Source organism: Drosophila subpulchrella, chromosome 3R (assembly GCF_014743375.2).
Source record: "Drosophila subpulchrella strain 33 F10 #4 breed RU33 chromosome 3R, RU_Dsub_v1.1 Primary Assembly, whole genome shotgun sequence".
Lineage (NCBI taxonomy): Eukaryota > Metazoa > Arthropoda > Insecta > Diptera > Drosophilidae > Drosophila > Drosophila subpulchrella.
Window position 1 is genome coordinate 18,297,482 of NC_050609.1, and position 12,458 is coordinate 18,309,939.

The 12,458-nt window shown below is 40.3% G+C and overlaps 1 protein-coding gene across 3 annotated transcripts; it reads left to right on the forward strand.

Moving 5' to 3' along the window:
• Positions 1-513: 513 nt before the first annotated feature.
• Positions 514-2,457, forward strand: LOC119549110 (ferritin heavy chain). 3 transcript variants are annotated; one of them, XM_037856861.1, is made up of 4 exons: positions 514-672; positions 972-1,104; positions 1,213-1,239; positions 1,591-2,457. In XM_037856861.1, exons 2-4 carry the CDS (start codon positions 987-989, stop codon positions 2,154-2,156), a joined length of 711 nt encoding a protein of 236 aa, XP_037712789.1. In that variant the 5' UTR covers positions 514-672; positions 972-986; the 3' UTR covers positions 2,157-2,457. The 3 variants fall into 3 exon arrangements, with proteins under 3 accessions (XP_037712789.1, XP_037712797.1, XP_037712805.1); XM_037856869.1 differs by having other exon boundaries at positions 1,234-1,239; XM_037856877.1 differs by lacking the exon at positions 1,213-1,239 and having other exon boundaries at positions 515-672; positions 1,591-2,451.
• Positions 2,458-12,458: the final 10,001 nt, after the last annotated feature.

Consider the following 12,458-nt stretch of genomic DNA (forward strand, 5'->3'; position numbering starts at 1 on the left):
ATAATTACCCAACTGAAATGTAAATATTTTGGGAATCATAATCTCATGAAATATGATTGGTATTGTAATCGTGCCAAACATAATAAGATCTATCTAAGAATATTGACAGCATAAATTCAAAAATTTTTTTATTTACTTTTTCACTTACTTTACACCATTGAAACGTAAATATTTTTGGTAATCATAACCAAACATAATAAAGTCCATCTAAGAATAGTGCATTCATTTTTTTATTTACTTGTTTTCAAAATTATTTTGTGACTACTTAACTATATATTAAGCAGATATGAAGTTTTTCTGATTTTGTTTAACCTATCTTTTGTGAAACATCAAATCTCCATTCGCTTGCTGATAAAACCCTCGAGAAACCACTTGAAATCCAAAGTGCAGTGTCCATTTTTTGCACACGTTGACAACCCTGCCGTGAGTCACCTTCCAGGGGGCAACAACAGCAACGCAGCAGAGCGGCCATGTTTGAATGACAGCGAAATCCCCGCACTGAGCGCAAAACACAAATGCCCATGCACTCTCTCCAGAGGCACACACACACACACGGCTTATCGACCGCGTACAAAGAGACGAGCGCGACGCTATAAACAGCAGTTGATTTTCAAAGTTTCAGCAAGCAGCACACGGAAGCAGCGTCAAAAAAGTTAATAAATCGCACTGCAAGTGAGTTAATTCAATTACTAACTTTAAAGTGGGTGTTTAGTAGCCAGAAACTGCAAAGAAGTTCCTGAAAAACAAAACGAAAACCACAAAAACACGGAAAAAACAAATTCCTGCGGTGGTGGTTTGGGTTTGTTGTGAAAAATCGAAAACAAAGAGCAGAGAAAATTCAAGAACAGTCTACGACGCAAAAGGGCCTTTTCCACAGCAAACAAAAAGAAAAGTGGCTGTTTTCCAATTGTCAACTATTGTGAAACTAATTTCCTTTGTTTTCGCATTCCGATTTCGATTTTAATTTACAGTATTCAGCCGTCAAGATGAAATTCTTCATTGCACTCGCTCTCTTCGCGTGCCTCGGCTCTCTTGCCCTGGCCAGCAACGAAGAGTACTGCCAGAATACCGTAATCACGGCCTGCTCTTCCTCGGCCTTCTCCGGTGAGTAAAAGAGAGCGCTTCTGGCGCGAAGAGAACCTAATCTGTGTCCCCTGTGTTTTGCTTTTTTGTATCTTTGTGAAAATAATAATAATAAATAATAAAAACAAGCGCTCACGGGCTTTTTCACAGGCAAAAGTAAGTGAAAAGTAGAATGGATGTTTTAAAAAATATATATTGAAAAATATATGCACTTTTCCACTTTGAGTTTGAAGAATTTTAAAACTATTAGTCTAATAATCCAAAAATAAAATATTTTATAATTTTAGCAATTTTTAATTTAAATATTCTAAGTAAAATTTTTTAAAATTGTAAGCAAATAGAATCATCCTATCTGATAATATTACTTTTTTGTATATTATAACATTCACTTTACTTCTTTCCGATTAGGAACCATTAAAATCACTTCTAAAACGACCTCTAAATTTGATTCCCCCCTACCATTTCCATAGATTATAATGTTTATTATTTGCTTACCCCTACCCCTAGGCAACTCCATTTGTAACGCCCGCTTCGCCGGCATTGACCACGTGGAGCCCGAGGTCCAGTCCTACATCAACGCCCAGCTGGCCAAGTCCTACGACTACCTGCTGCTGGCCACCCACTTTAACTCGTACCAGAAGAACCGCCCCGGCTTCCAGAAGCTGTACCAGGGCCTCTCGGACCGCTCCTTTGACGACAGCATTGCCCTGATCAAGCAGGTGACCCGCCGCGGTGGCATCGTGGACTTCAACACCCGCCACGAGTCCGCCGGCTCGGTGAGCACCAAGCGCGGCACCCTGGAGGTCGATGAACTGCACTCCCTGGCCCTGGCTCTGGATACCGAGAAGCAGCTGGCCACCGGAGCCACCCACGTCCACTCCCGTGCCACCCACGCCGCCGACGGAGACCGCGACCCCGAGCTGGCCCACTACCTCGAGGAGAACTTCCTGGGCAAGCAGGCCGAGAGCGTGCGCAAGCTGTCCGGCTATGCCAACGACCTCGCCAAGCTGATGAAGGTGCCGGACCCATCCCTGTCCGTCTACCTGTTCGACGAGTACCTGCAGAAGCAGTAAGGAGCGGTCTCCACCTACTCCGCCTCCCAGAACACACTTTTCCCTCAAAATTGCTCTCATAATTCCCTTACAAATTAATTTGTTTCCTTGGTTTGTTCATCAATAAATCGCAGTGCAGCAGCAGCATTATCAAAGCAGCCAAATTGAATGATTTACACACCCCACCCAAGTTCACCTTGATTTACCAGCACACCAGATTGTGATGTTATCATAAATAAGTTAGCAAGTTCGCCCCAGCAAATGTATCTTTAGCATGTACGTTACCGCTTGAACAAATAAACACAAAGTAACTGAATATCAACTAGTAAAACAGCAGATTGTTTGTGCCTCTCTGATAAGGTTTGGGTTTTGAAAATGGATCTGGTCCTCAATGCGGGGCGTCTGTTTGCGTTTTTCTTCTCCGAGTGCTGATAGCGTCGCTGGCTAGCTGGCAATGTGCTTTAGATACTACATGGAACAATGGAACTAGCAATCGCGAAATTTCCCGAATACTACTTAGCTGTGCGATTACAAAATGGTGTAATGTTCCAGAATGTTGTGTTTTTTTTTTAAATTTTAGTGGGGGGTGATCGGAAACGTTCTTAAAGAGATGTTTCTAAAAATAAATTGGAATTCCTTTCTGAGAAACAGCATCTTAAAGGGAACTCTTCTATTGTAATACATATGTATTGTGACAAATTTTAAAGTCTAGTTTTTCAAGTTAAGGTTTCAATTGTACTATGTATTTAATGCTCTTAAGAAGAATTCCATAATTTCCCCTAATAAACAAGGTATACAAATTATCTGGATTACAATACATTTAAGTAACTGGGGTAACCTTAGATCATTTAAGCTCCACTTTATAAATTACTTTTCTAGAAAATCTACTACTTTCTACCATTTGACAACTTAAATCTACGGTGAAGACCGAGAAATCATTCAGATCATGCAGTAATCTCCCGAGGGATCTCTTAGGCTTATCTTATCATCATCTTATCATCGACACACTCCTCCTCCGCCTGATAAAGGTGGGCCACGTTGTTCAATAAGGTTGCTCCCTTCCAGCTTATCAGTATCTGGTCATGGTGCACACGGCTTTGCTGTTCCGTATGGAGAAGTTCCGCCGGAATGGGGATTCGGGCGCCATCTTGACCGTCTGCTGACTAAGTTGGAACCTCCGCGATGACGTGGATGTCACAATAATACGAATGCGATGCAATCTCGAATTTTCACTGTCCCCTGAATTTGCATCGCAGTTTCCTTATCTTCTTTTTTTCGCTCCCCACTTCCCTGACCTACTATAATTCTGTAAATAACTAAGAAAAAAAATAGTTTGTAAACTTAATGATTAGGAATTTATGTTTTTGGAAAATTACTGAAGTCAATATATTAATATACTGTTGACCCTCTCAAACTATCTGTTTATATTATCGAGTCCACAATTTTATAAGTTTTCTAGTGATACGAAATTTGTACCTACTTAAAATTTACTATATTTTGTGAGGTGTATAAATTTCCCTACATGTTGATTTTTATTATTTTATTGTCACAAAATGTGAATTTAAAAATTAAATTATTTTAGGACTAAGAAAAATAATATCATCCTCACACTTTGTTAAATAAAGCATAAACTATTATGAAAAATCATAGAAATGCTCAAGTTTATCAATGGTTTTCGTGAGAAATAATCTTTAAAGACCTTTTGAGATATTTTCCTAAGCATTTCCTGGAGCATTTGAGTACCTATTATACGAACATGTCTATAGATCCCGACCACGCATCAAGGCAATTTATCAATTAGCGACGCCCATTCAATGAGGACTGTGCGCATATCGCCGAACATCCGGATACGGTCCACTAGCACGTGAAATGAACGTCAATTTGCCATTTTAATGGTGCTATAACTATGTATAGTAGGTTGGGCGGTCAGGGGTCAGGGGTCAGAGGTCATCAAATCGCAGCATCCGTATCTGTGGCATCGGGCGAATCCGTGTAATAACTGCGTGCTCTCTTGTAATTAGAATATGGCAATCATAAGGGTAAACTTCATTCGGGATCATAACAGTTAGGACGGAATGAGATTGGAGTTGATGTGGTTATGATGGTGGTGGGGTGCTCCAAAATGGTTCTTCAGTGACTCCGAGTGCGTGCAGTGGTCATTAAATAATAATCCACCTAATATTAATTGCCCGGATTTGCGGATGGATGCTGCTTCAATGATTTTCGTTAGGCCCTCAAAGTACACAAAGAAAAAACAGGGACTGAATTCAAAATCATATTTTCTTTTGAATAATCATGGGTGCTCCTTAAAAAATATTATGTAGGGTCTTAAAATAAATCCTCTATAAATTGAAAAATAAAACAAGCTTTTTTATTTCCATAAACACATTTTTCACAAAAATATGAACAACTGTTTATTATAATGGTAGTTTTGATGCTGAAACAAAATAATCTTCGGTTATATTTAGAAATTTTAAAATATTCCCATACTCCAATTTGTGTATTACTATAAAATACCTTTGTAATTTGAAGTAGACTTTAATTTTTCGAGAGTTTGTAAAATTGAGGTCAAAGTTTTTTCTGAGTGCATATTATTCTCTGTGTAAATACCCGCCAAAACGTTGGGGAGGGTGGCTAATTGCGGTCATTTGTGGTGCATTTGGCGAGGATCTTAACTTCGTCATTTGTAATTGTTTGGCCGTAAGCCATCGCACAAATTATGTGGCCCAAAACTGATTCCACACATGCCCCAAATGGCGGCCATAAAAAGGTGTCTTTGGCCCGAAAATAATTCTATTAATTTATGCATTTTAATAAGAGCGTCAGGCAATTACAAAGGGTTGAGGTCGAGGTTTCGATGAGGGCAGGGGCTGGAAAACTATTTGGGAGGCCAGATGTTGTCAAAGGATTCGGGATATTTCGGTTATTGCTCGCCAGCCAGACAACTATGGATATGAAACCATATGGGGGCAAAGTGTGCGTCCAGGACATGCGGGACACACATAATATGTATGCAAAATAGCAATTTAATTTCGTTTTATTGCAATGCCATTTGCAGCCAGTGAAAGGCAGCTGCGCCGCCAGCTTCCGCCGGGCTCCCCATAAATAATCCTTGAACCAACCCACCAAAACCACCTTATAAGCCCCGCCCCCCACCATTTCAACCCACTCCTGCACCTCCGCCTGTGTGCAATTTTAATGAAAAGTCTTGTCTCCTGGCCTTTTGTTTTTCACCATGTTTTCGCTGGCAAGGCAGACAGACAGGCCAAGAAGCGAAATTGTTTGCCATTTTTCATTAACAAATTTTTGCTCGGGGACGGGCGCACTGAATAAGCATCCTTATCACAATGTAAATATTTCAACAGGACGTCAACTGAAAATTTAAGGTTGTCGAATTTAAAAAATAGCTTGAGCTATGTCAATTTTTTTTCATTTTAATGCTTAATATAAGTTCTTTAATAAAATACTGTTTTTAGTCTGTTCCCAAAAGATAGGAAAACCTCTAAACCATACTCAGCTTTAATTTGTAGATAAGGCCAAAAGAGACCTTTATGACTTGTGAAGTAAATTCTTTGTTATTACTTTTGTCTTAAGTAAATCATTTCCACCTAAACATAAAACTTTAGCTGATCGTCATGTTGTGTGATATATTTGCCATGAAATTGATAGCTCCCCGAGCAATTTGTTCAATCATCTCGAAAAGAAGAAAATTTCCTAGGGGACCTCGCGATTAGCCAGGCAATTGAGTGGTGAGGTAAGAGGTTTACAAGCAAACAAATATGGCAAAAAGACAGGGGATTGACTAATGGATTTCCATGTGGAAATTTGCGATAAGCAAATCGCTGATAAGCGAGCGATTCCCTCCCTATGTTGTTGTTTTCCCCTGTTGCTAAATAATGCAATTTTTCGCAATTTCGCTGAGGTTTCCAAAGGGGGTTGGGATGGCCAGGATATATGTATGCTAGAGCAACCTGATCCGATCCACAGCCACCCCTTGGACTGTTTTTGTTGATTTTTCAGCTGCTCAATTTGCATGAATTCACTTTTCAAGGTCAGTGGGTAAAAACAAGTTGCAAAAAAAGTTCGCAAGTCGCATAAGGCACCCCATCTGGAAGCTGGAATTTGCAAGAGCCACCCTGATTTAGTCACCAAGGGGTTGCTATTTTGTTATTTTAATACCCTCCATGTAGGTATTATGAATAGGTATTTTAAATATTTCTAAATTACCATTTAAATACTCTTTAACCTCATTTGGGATATTAAATCCGCCGCACAATCTAATTGGAAACTATAATAGTAAATGTTTTTTAATTTAATTTATACTTAAGGTTGTTGATATAGGCTGTTTGTAATACCATAATATTATTATATTTTAAAGGAAATTGGGGTCATTCCATTTTTATTTGGACAATCCTATAAAGAACGATTAAGTTTTATATTTTGAAATATCAACGTTTTTTTCAAGATTTCTTTGGGATAATCATTCTTGATGGAATCGTACAATGTATAAGGGTATTTAAAACTTCGTTTCCGGAAGTTATTTATTCCCCCTATTGTTTCTCTGCTCCTTTGGCTTTACTGACTCGATTCCTCGAGTGGAAATGGTCAGAAATGACATGTGGCCGGTAATTTGCATACGCACACGCACATTTGCTAAATTCCTGGCCTAGCCCACACCCGAAAATCAAACAGAATACGACTCCGGGCAGCTGTATCCGTACCCCTCCTTTTCCGATTTACTGAATAATGCGTGAGTCAGGCACGCGCAGAGCTAAAAAGCTGGGGGGCGACTGTACTTTTCGGCGCCACCCCGAGGGTTGCAAATCGCTCGAACGGCCCACAAACTTCGCAATGAGCGTTACTTCTGATTCAGTTTTTGGCTCCGGGCTGAGCTTCCTCAAATATTTATGGGAAATTTTCTGCACTGGCACTAAATTAAAATTCAATAAATCATAATTTGCTCTGATTTGTCTGCTCAAATTGCACTTGGCTCTCTATCTCTTTCGTCTGTTTCATTGTTACACTGCAGCTTCGACCAAAAGTTTATCAAAATTTCATTAATGTCTGCGTTTTTGTTTAAGTTTTGGCTTTCCATTTTGGCAATTATTCCGCCCAAGGAAGAGGAGAAAAAGAGAGAGGCAAGAAAAAGTTTCCACTGAAGAGGCGGACAAACTTTCAATGTGCAATTTTTCCGGTCGAAAGTTTTCACTACTTTGATTAGATTTCCCACCCAAACCTCGACTGACTTCAGTCCAGTCAGCACAATAATTTAACTTTGGTTTTTCCGATTTGGATGTTGCACTTTGTGTGTGTTGAAAGAAACCTAACCTCACTCTGAGCCCCTAGCTAACCTCACTTTTGGACTCAATCTAACCTAAAAAGGGAGCGCTTTCGCTCGCTAATTAATTTCGGCGTGTGGCCAACGACTTTGGCTTGCAGCTAATTGTTATTGTTTTAACTACCTTGAACGACGTCGTTCTGCTCCCCGAAATTTACCCCACCGCCCATCAATTGGCGCGCCATTTTGCGGTTTTGAAAATTCAGTGAGCGTGTATGCAGCAAGGCGAGAATTTGCGCTATAAACATAAAAATTAACGACTGACAAAAGGTTGTAAAAGACAAAGACGCCGTATATGGGGTGGGGGACCTGGAACTTCATCATCCGGAACTGCCCCATAGTTTGGGCTGCGCATTAAAATCAGTTTTTACGATCCCGCCACACCCACTTAGTGGAATTTTCGGGTGGAACGTGCTGGCAAGCACTAAGCAGTTGATTAAAAATTAACAGAAATCAACAGGAAGATTGTTGAAGTAGATTTAGAGCGCAGTTTTTTTATAAAGTCAGAGGCCCCTACCTTAAAGTATTGGAGCCCGCATTTGCCTACTACAGACAATGGGACACAATTATTTAATAAAGGAAGGGGGAGACAATGAAGGCCTTTCCGTCAGGAGTCTCAAGTTTCATTTCTCGAAGATTTTTCAGTGGATTTGAGCCGACTAAGCCGCTTACTTCAAGTGCCCCAAACACTGGGCTACATATATACACAATTGCAATTGCGACAATTGCCGCGAGTTGGACAAACGAGCGACGGATGATGACAGCGCGATTAACTCGCTGTAAGCCATAAACGCTTCTCTGGACAGCTTCCTCCACTTCACTGCGAATTTGGCTCCGTATCGCCACTAATTTCGTATGCATGAGCAGAAATGAAAAGCGAGGCGGAAAAAATGGAGAAAAATGGTAGCCGTAATCGGCTGGGCCGTGTTCATAATGCGCCGGAGAGGCACTTAAAAAATCAAGTTAACGCGCCAGCCACACAAGGATCCTATCATCCGCCCCGCCATTTTCCACTTTTCCTTCTGGCTTTTCCCCGGGCAACATTTTAATCCATATTTTCTTCTGTACCAGCACTCGGAAAAAGAAATCCTACCAATGTTTGTGCAGTAAAGAAACTAAAAGGATTGTATATATATTTTTCTAAACTTATTTTAATAAAGGACGTGCTTAGGAAATTCAAATAAATAATATTTTTCAAATTAAGAACATAGAAACATTTATCATTCTATAAAAATGTATAAATTTATAAAAGACCCATTAATAACTTTAAAAAAATTCTAGAAATGTCGATCTATTTATGTGTTCTATAATTATTGACACTGGCAAACATCTTTCTTTAATCGTTAGATTTTTAAAAAGATTGTGTATGTTGTTTTGAGTGGATTTCTCCCTGTTGCTATTGCCGATGTTGCTGCCGTGCCTGATGTTGCTGCTGTGGCTTTTGGCCGTTGTTGCCGCCTGGCAGACAATTTAAAAAGATAATAGCATTTTTTTGCACTTCCTCCACAGCTGCCCGCTCTCTGGTTTTTTGCGGGCATTAATGGCAACGACAGCGAGGCGTACAACAAATGCAACAAGGATTACCGGGAGCCACAAAGTTGCCTGGATCCGTGGATCCCGGGGAATCCCCATGCTCAGAGCCATCTGGCAGCTGCAGACGAGCAGACCAACAGACGCGGAGACGAGTTATTGCAGTTACTGGCCCGCAACGGACTCCCAAAGAGGAGTCCTAGTCCTCAAAGTGGAGTCCTGATCCTGAAGCCGGACCTGGTTCTCCTCCTCCCGCGTCAAGAGCAATTCGCGCTTTGTGCGAGGACATGGCCAAAATTAGCATTTGACCATAAATTGGGACATGCACTTGCACTTGGCTAGGAGCGGTAATGGGAGCAGTCCTTTAATCGGGATAAGGATGGTGTGGCGATGGAGGTCCTGCGCCAGATGCCTTTAAGAGCCCCAGTCAAGAGGAATGGCCTTCGATGGGTTGAATGGCTCCCAGCTAGTGTCGTTAAGAGAAGCGTAAAATAAACTTACGAATTAAAATAAAGGGTGTAGGCAGCAATAAAACTAAATCTGTGGAAAAGAACTTGGAACCCTAGCTTAAAAAAAAGCTATTAAAAAGTTGAAACAAAATATAATGATAGCTCACCTTATTTATTACATGTATACATCAAATTAAATATCAATTTTTATTTCCTCACTTCAACTTAATTTTAATCATGTTTAATGCAGCAAGTAAATTTACGTACTAAGGAATGTTGATTTCGTTATTATTATTAATCTTTTCACAAACAAGAGGCCTTGGAGAAGGGACTTTCCAACCAGGAAGACCTTATCGTGTCTCATTAAACTCTTAGAATCAATCTAAATATTTTACCTACCAATTTATCATTTACCAAATACACTTCAAAATGATTTAAACACACCACCACCAAAACAATGAACTCCAAGATGATATATACCGAAGCCGACTTAGTCACACCCGTATCCATTGCAATTAACAACCTCTCCCTAAACTGATGCAATGTCAACAGACCATTATCAATTTCCCTCCTCCTGAGCAAACACACATGCAAATCCAACGTTGCACTCAAGCAGCAAAGGATTCGCCAGGCAAACAGGACATGACCAATGATTTCCAGCTGAAAGCAAGAATTTCAATTAAATTTCACTTGGCAACAGTGTGGATTCGGCACATGACTTCTATTTCGGAGAAACTTGGATGATTGACAGCGACCTTTGCGATAGGGAGTCCGCATTTTGACCGGCCTAATGCCAACGTGTCAGACTTTGTCAACGTTATGACAAGTCTGCATTCCTCTTGGTTCCAAAAGGGGGTTCTGTAGATGGTGGCTTTCTTATAGATGGTGTGGGTGGTTGGCTGTTTGAGTGGTTTAGTGGGTGGAACAAAGCAACTGGAGACCGCGACGCGACGGCGGCACGTAGAAGCGAAACTTTCCAGCAAGATAAGCAGATTTACTTAAAGTTTGCCGAAAGTCAAAGTCTAGAATTCCCGACGTGCCTCTGTCTTTGCCCCGTTCCCATTCCCAGTCCTCTTACTTTTCCAACCACTATCTCTTTTTAAGATTCCCATTCGCAGATAACCCTTCAGAGGGGTCATGTGTTGGTTTCCTATATTACCCTTCTGAAACTCGCGATATGTGGACACCTCATAAAGATTCTAATCCCCTGAAGGTTCGATTGGTGCGAAAAGCTAGGAACGTTTTGGGAATTTGCGGTGTGCTTAGGTGTATTACTAAACAGTGAGCATAATAGCACCATTGTATAAAGTCCTGAAAGGCTTCGTTCCAAAAATAGGTACATAGCTAATAAAAATGTATTTTCGGAATTACATTTATTTTAATCTTCCTTTTTTTAATAGTTGAAATAGTTGTCTAAAATTTTTTATAAATCTCACTAAGTCTAAAAACCTTACTATTGATAACCTCATAGGTAACAATAAATGCTATACCAATATAATAACATTGCTTTACAAATTATAATCGACAAGGGTTACATTTAAATAAAGTTTAATAAGCCGAGAGCTAGTCTTCTCTTATTACATTAAAAGGATTTCCTCGTTTTGCCAGTTTAGAATTAGAGCCCCCTGGTAATCCCATTTCCCAATCTCGTTACTCTCGGAACTCTCAACGCTGGAGTTTTGTAATTACAACTGCATCTGATTAGCTCGAAGTTTGCCACGTCTCGATGTTGCCAAAAATTGTGTGGGGTAAGATATGGAAGGGGGCTTCGAGATGGTTATAGGGATTTTTGGTGGATTTTGGAAGGGGAGGTTGTTGCTTTTTGGGGAACATACAACATGGAGGGCAAACTGCGAGCTGCTTATCGATGGCTGTGTGTGGTTTGCCTCCATTCATTCGCATTAGTTGCAGACTAAAGTGCAGTGATTTTGGATGGAAGAGGGGGTTTTCAAGGGGGTTTCCAGGGAGGTTTTCAAGGGGTTTTTTAGGGAGACGGGTGCACTAGGTGACAACACGTAAATGCAATCAACCGGTTCGCACGTAACGATACGCGAGTATCTCAGCCGAGTCGCATTTTCATTTCGGCACCAAAACTTTTTGCCGCCGTTCCACGTAGGTGACTGAAATCTCGCCCTCGGATTCTACTGAATTTCGCCCTGTTTGAAGTGGATTAATCAGGGCATTTAGCGATTGACAAGCGAAGGTGAATGTCGCCAGTCGTCTCGATTCGCGAATCGCCCAATGTCACGTATCGGCTGGAAAACATTTTCCACGCGGTTTGCTCAGTGCGCGAATAAATAATTGCGAAAAGCCACAACAAGTTTGCCAATGACAATAGATCAATAAATTCAATGCAGCTTCAGTTAAATTGATATGACTGAAATCCGTGTTAAAAACTTTAAGAGGCACATGATTTTAGAGTTAGTTTTAAGGGGATACATACATAGTAAAAATATGGTTTATCTATCATTCACATTTAATAATAAAAACATTCAACTTGAATTTTAGAAATTTATTAGACCGAGTTTTTCACAATTTAAAAACTTAGCAATCCAAATTAATGGTTAATATCTCAAATTCAGGACGAATACTTTTGATAAAAATCTTGAAAGACTGTACCATTTTCAGTTACATTTCCAACTCAAGCGCAACAAATCGAAATAATTGTCCAAAGATACGTACTCCCCATGGCATCTTATCGCATTGCGATTTTAATAACAATTTCAAAAAGATATTGCCCCGAGGGGGTGAGTAAAAAAACCCTGTAAAGACCCTGTTTATCCAGCAGCGACATCATCAAACACACAACCAAAATCGGCGGACTTATCAACGCTCCACAGAGCAGCCGCAAAAACAATAAACCATTTGGCAATTGTCTTCTCTGAACCTCAAAAACCCCAGCCACATCCAACATCCACATCCTGTTTGTTTTCCTGGTCGAAACTCACGTCGTTTGATGGGCATAAAGTGAAATAATAAAACATTTTAACTCGACATTTGATGGGT

What these genes read in the sequence shown, in the direction of transcription:
- LOC119549110 (XM_037856861.1), top strand. Translation starts at nt 987, where the DNA reads ATGAAATTCTTCATTGCACTCGCTCTCTTCGCGTGCCTCGGCTCTCTT. An exon ending in CTCTTCCTCGGCCTTCTCCG is followed by an intron (nt 1,105 to 1,212) that starts GTGAGTAAAAGA and finishes AATAAAAACAAG; the next exon opens with CGCTCACGGGCTTTTTCACA. An exon ending in GGGCTTTTTCACAGGCAAAA is followed by an intron (nt 1,240 to 1,590) that starts GTAAGTGAAAAG and finishes CCCTACCCCTAG; the next exon opens with GCAACTCCATTTGTAACGCC.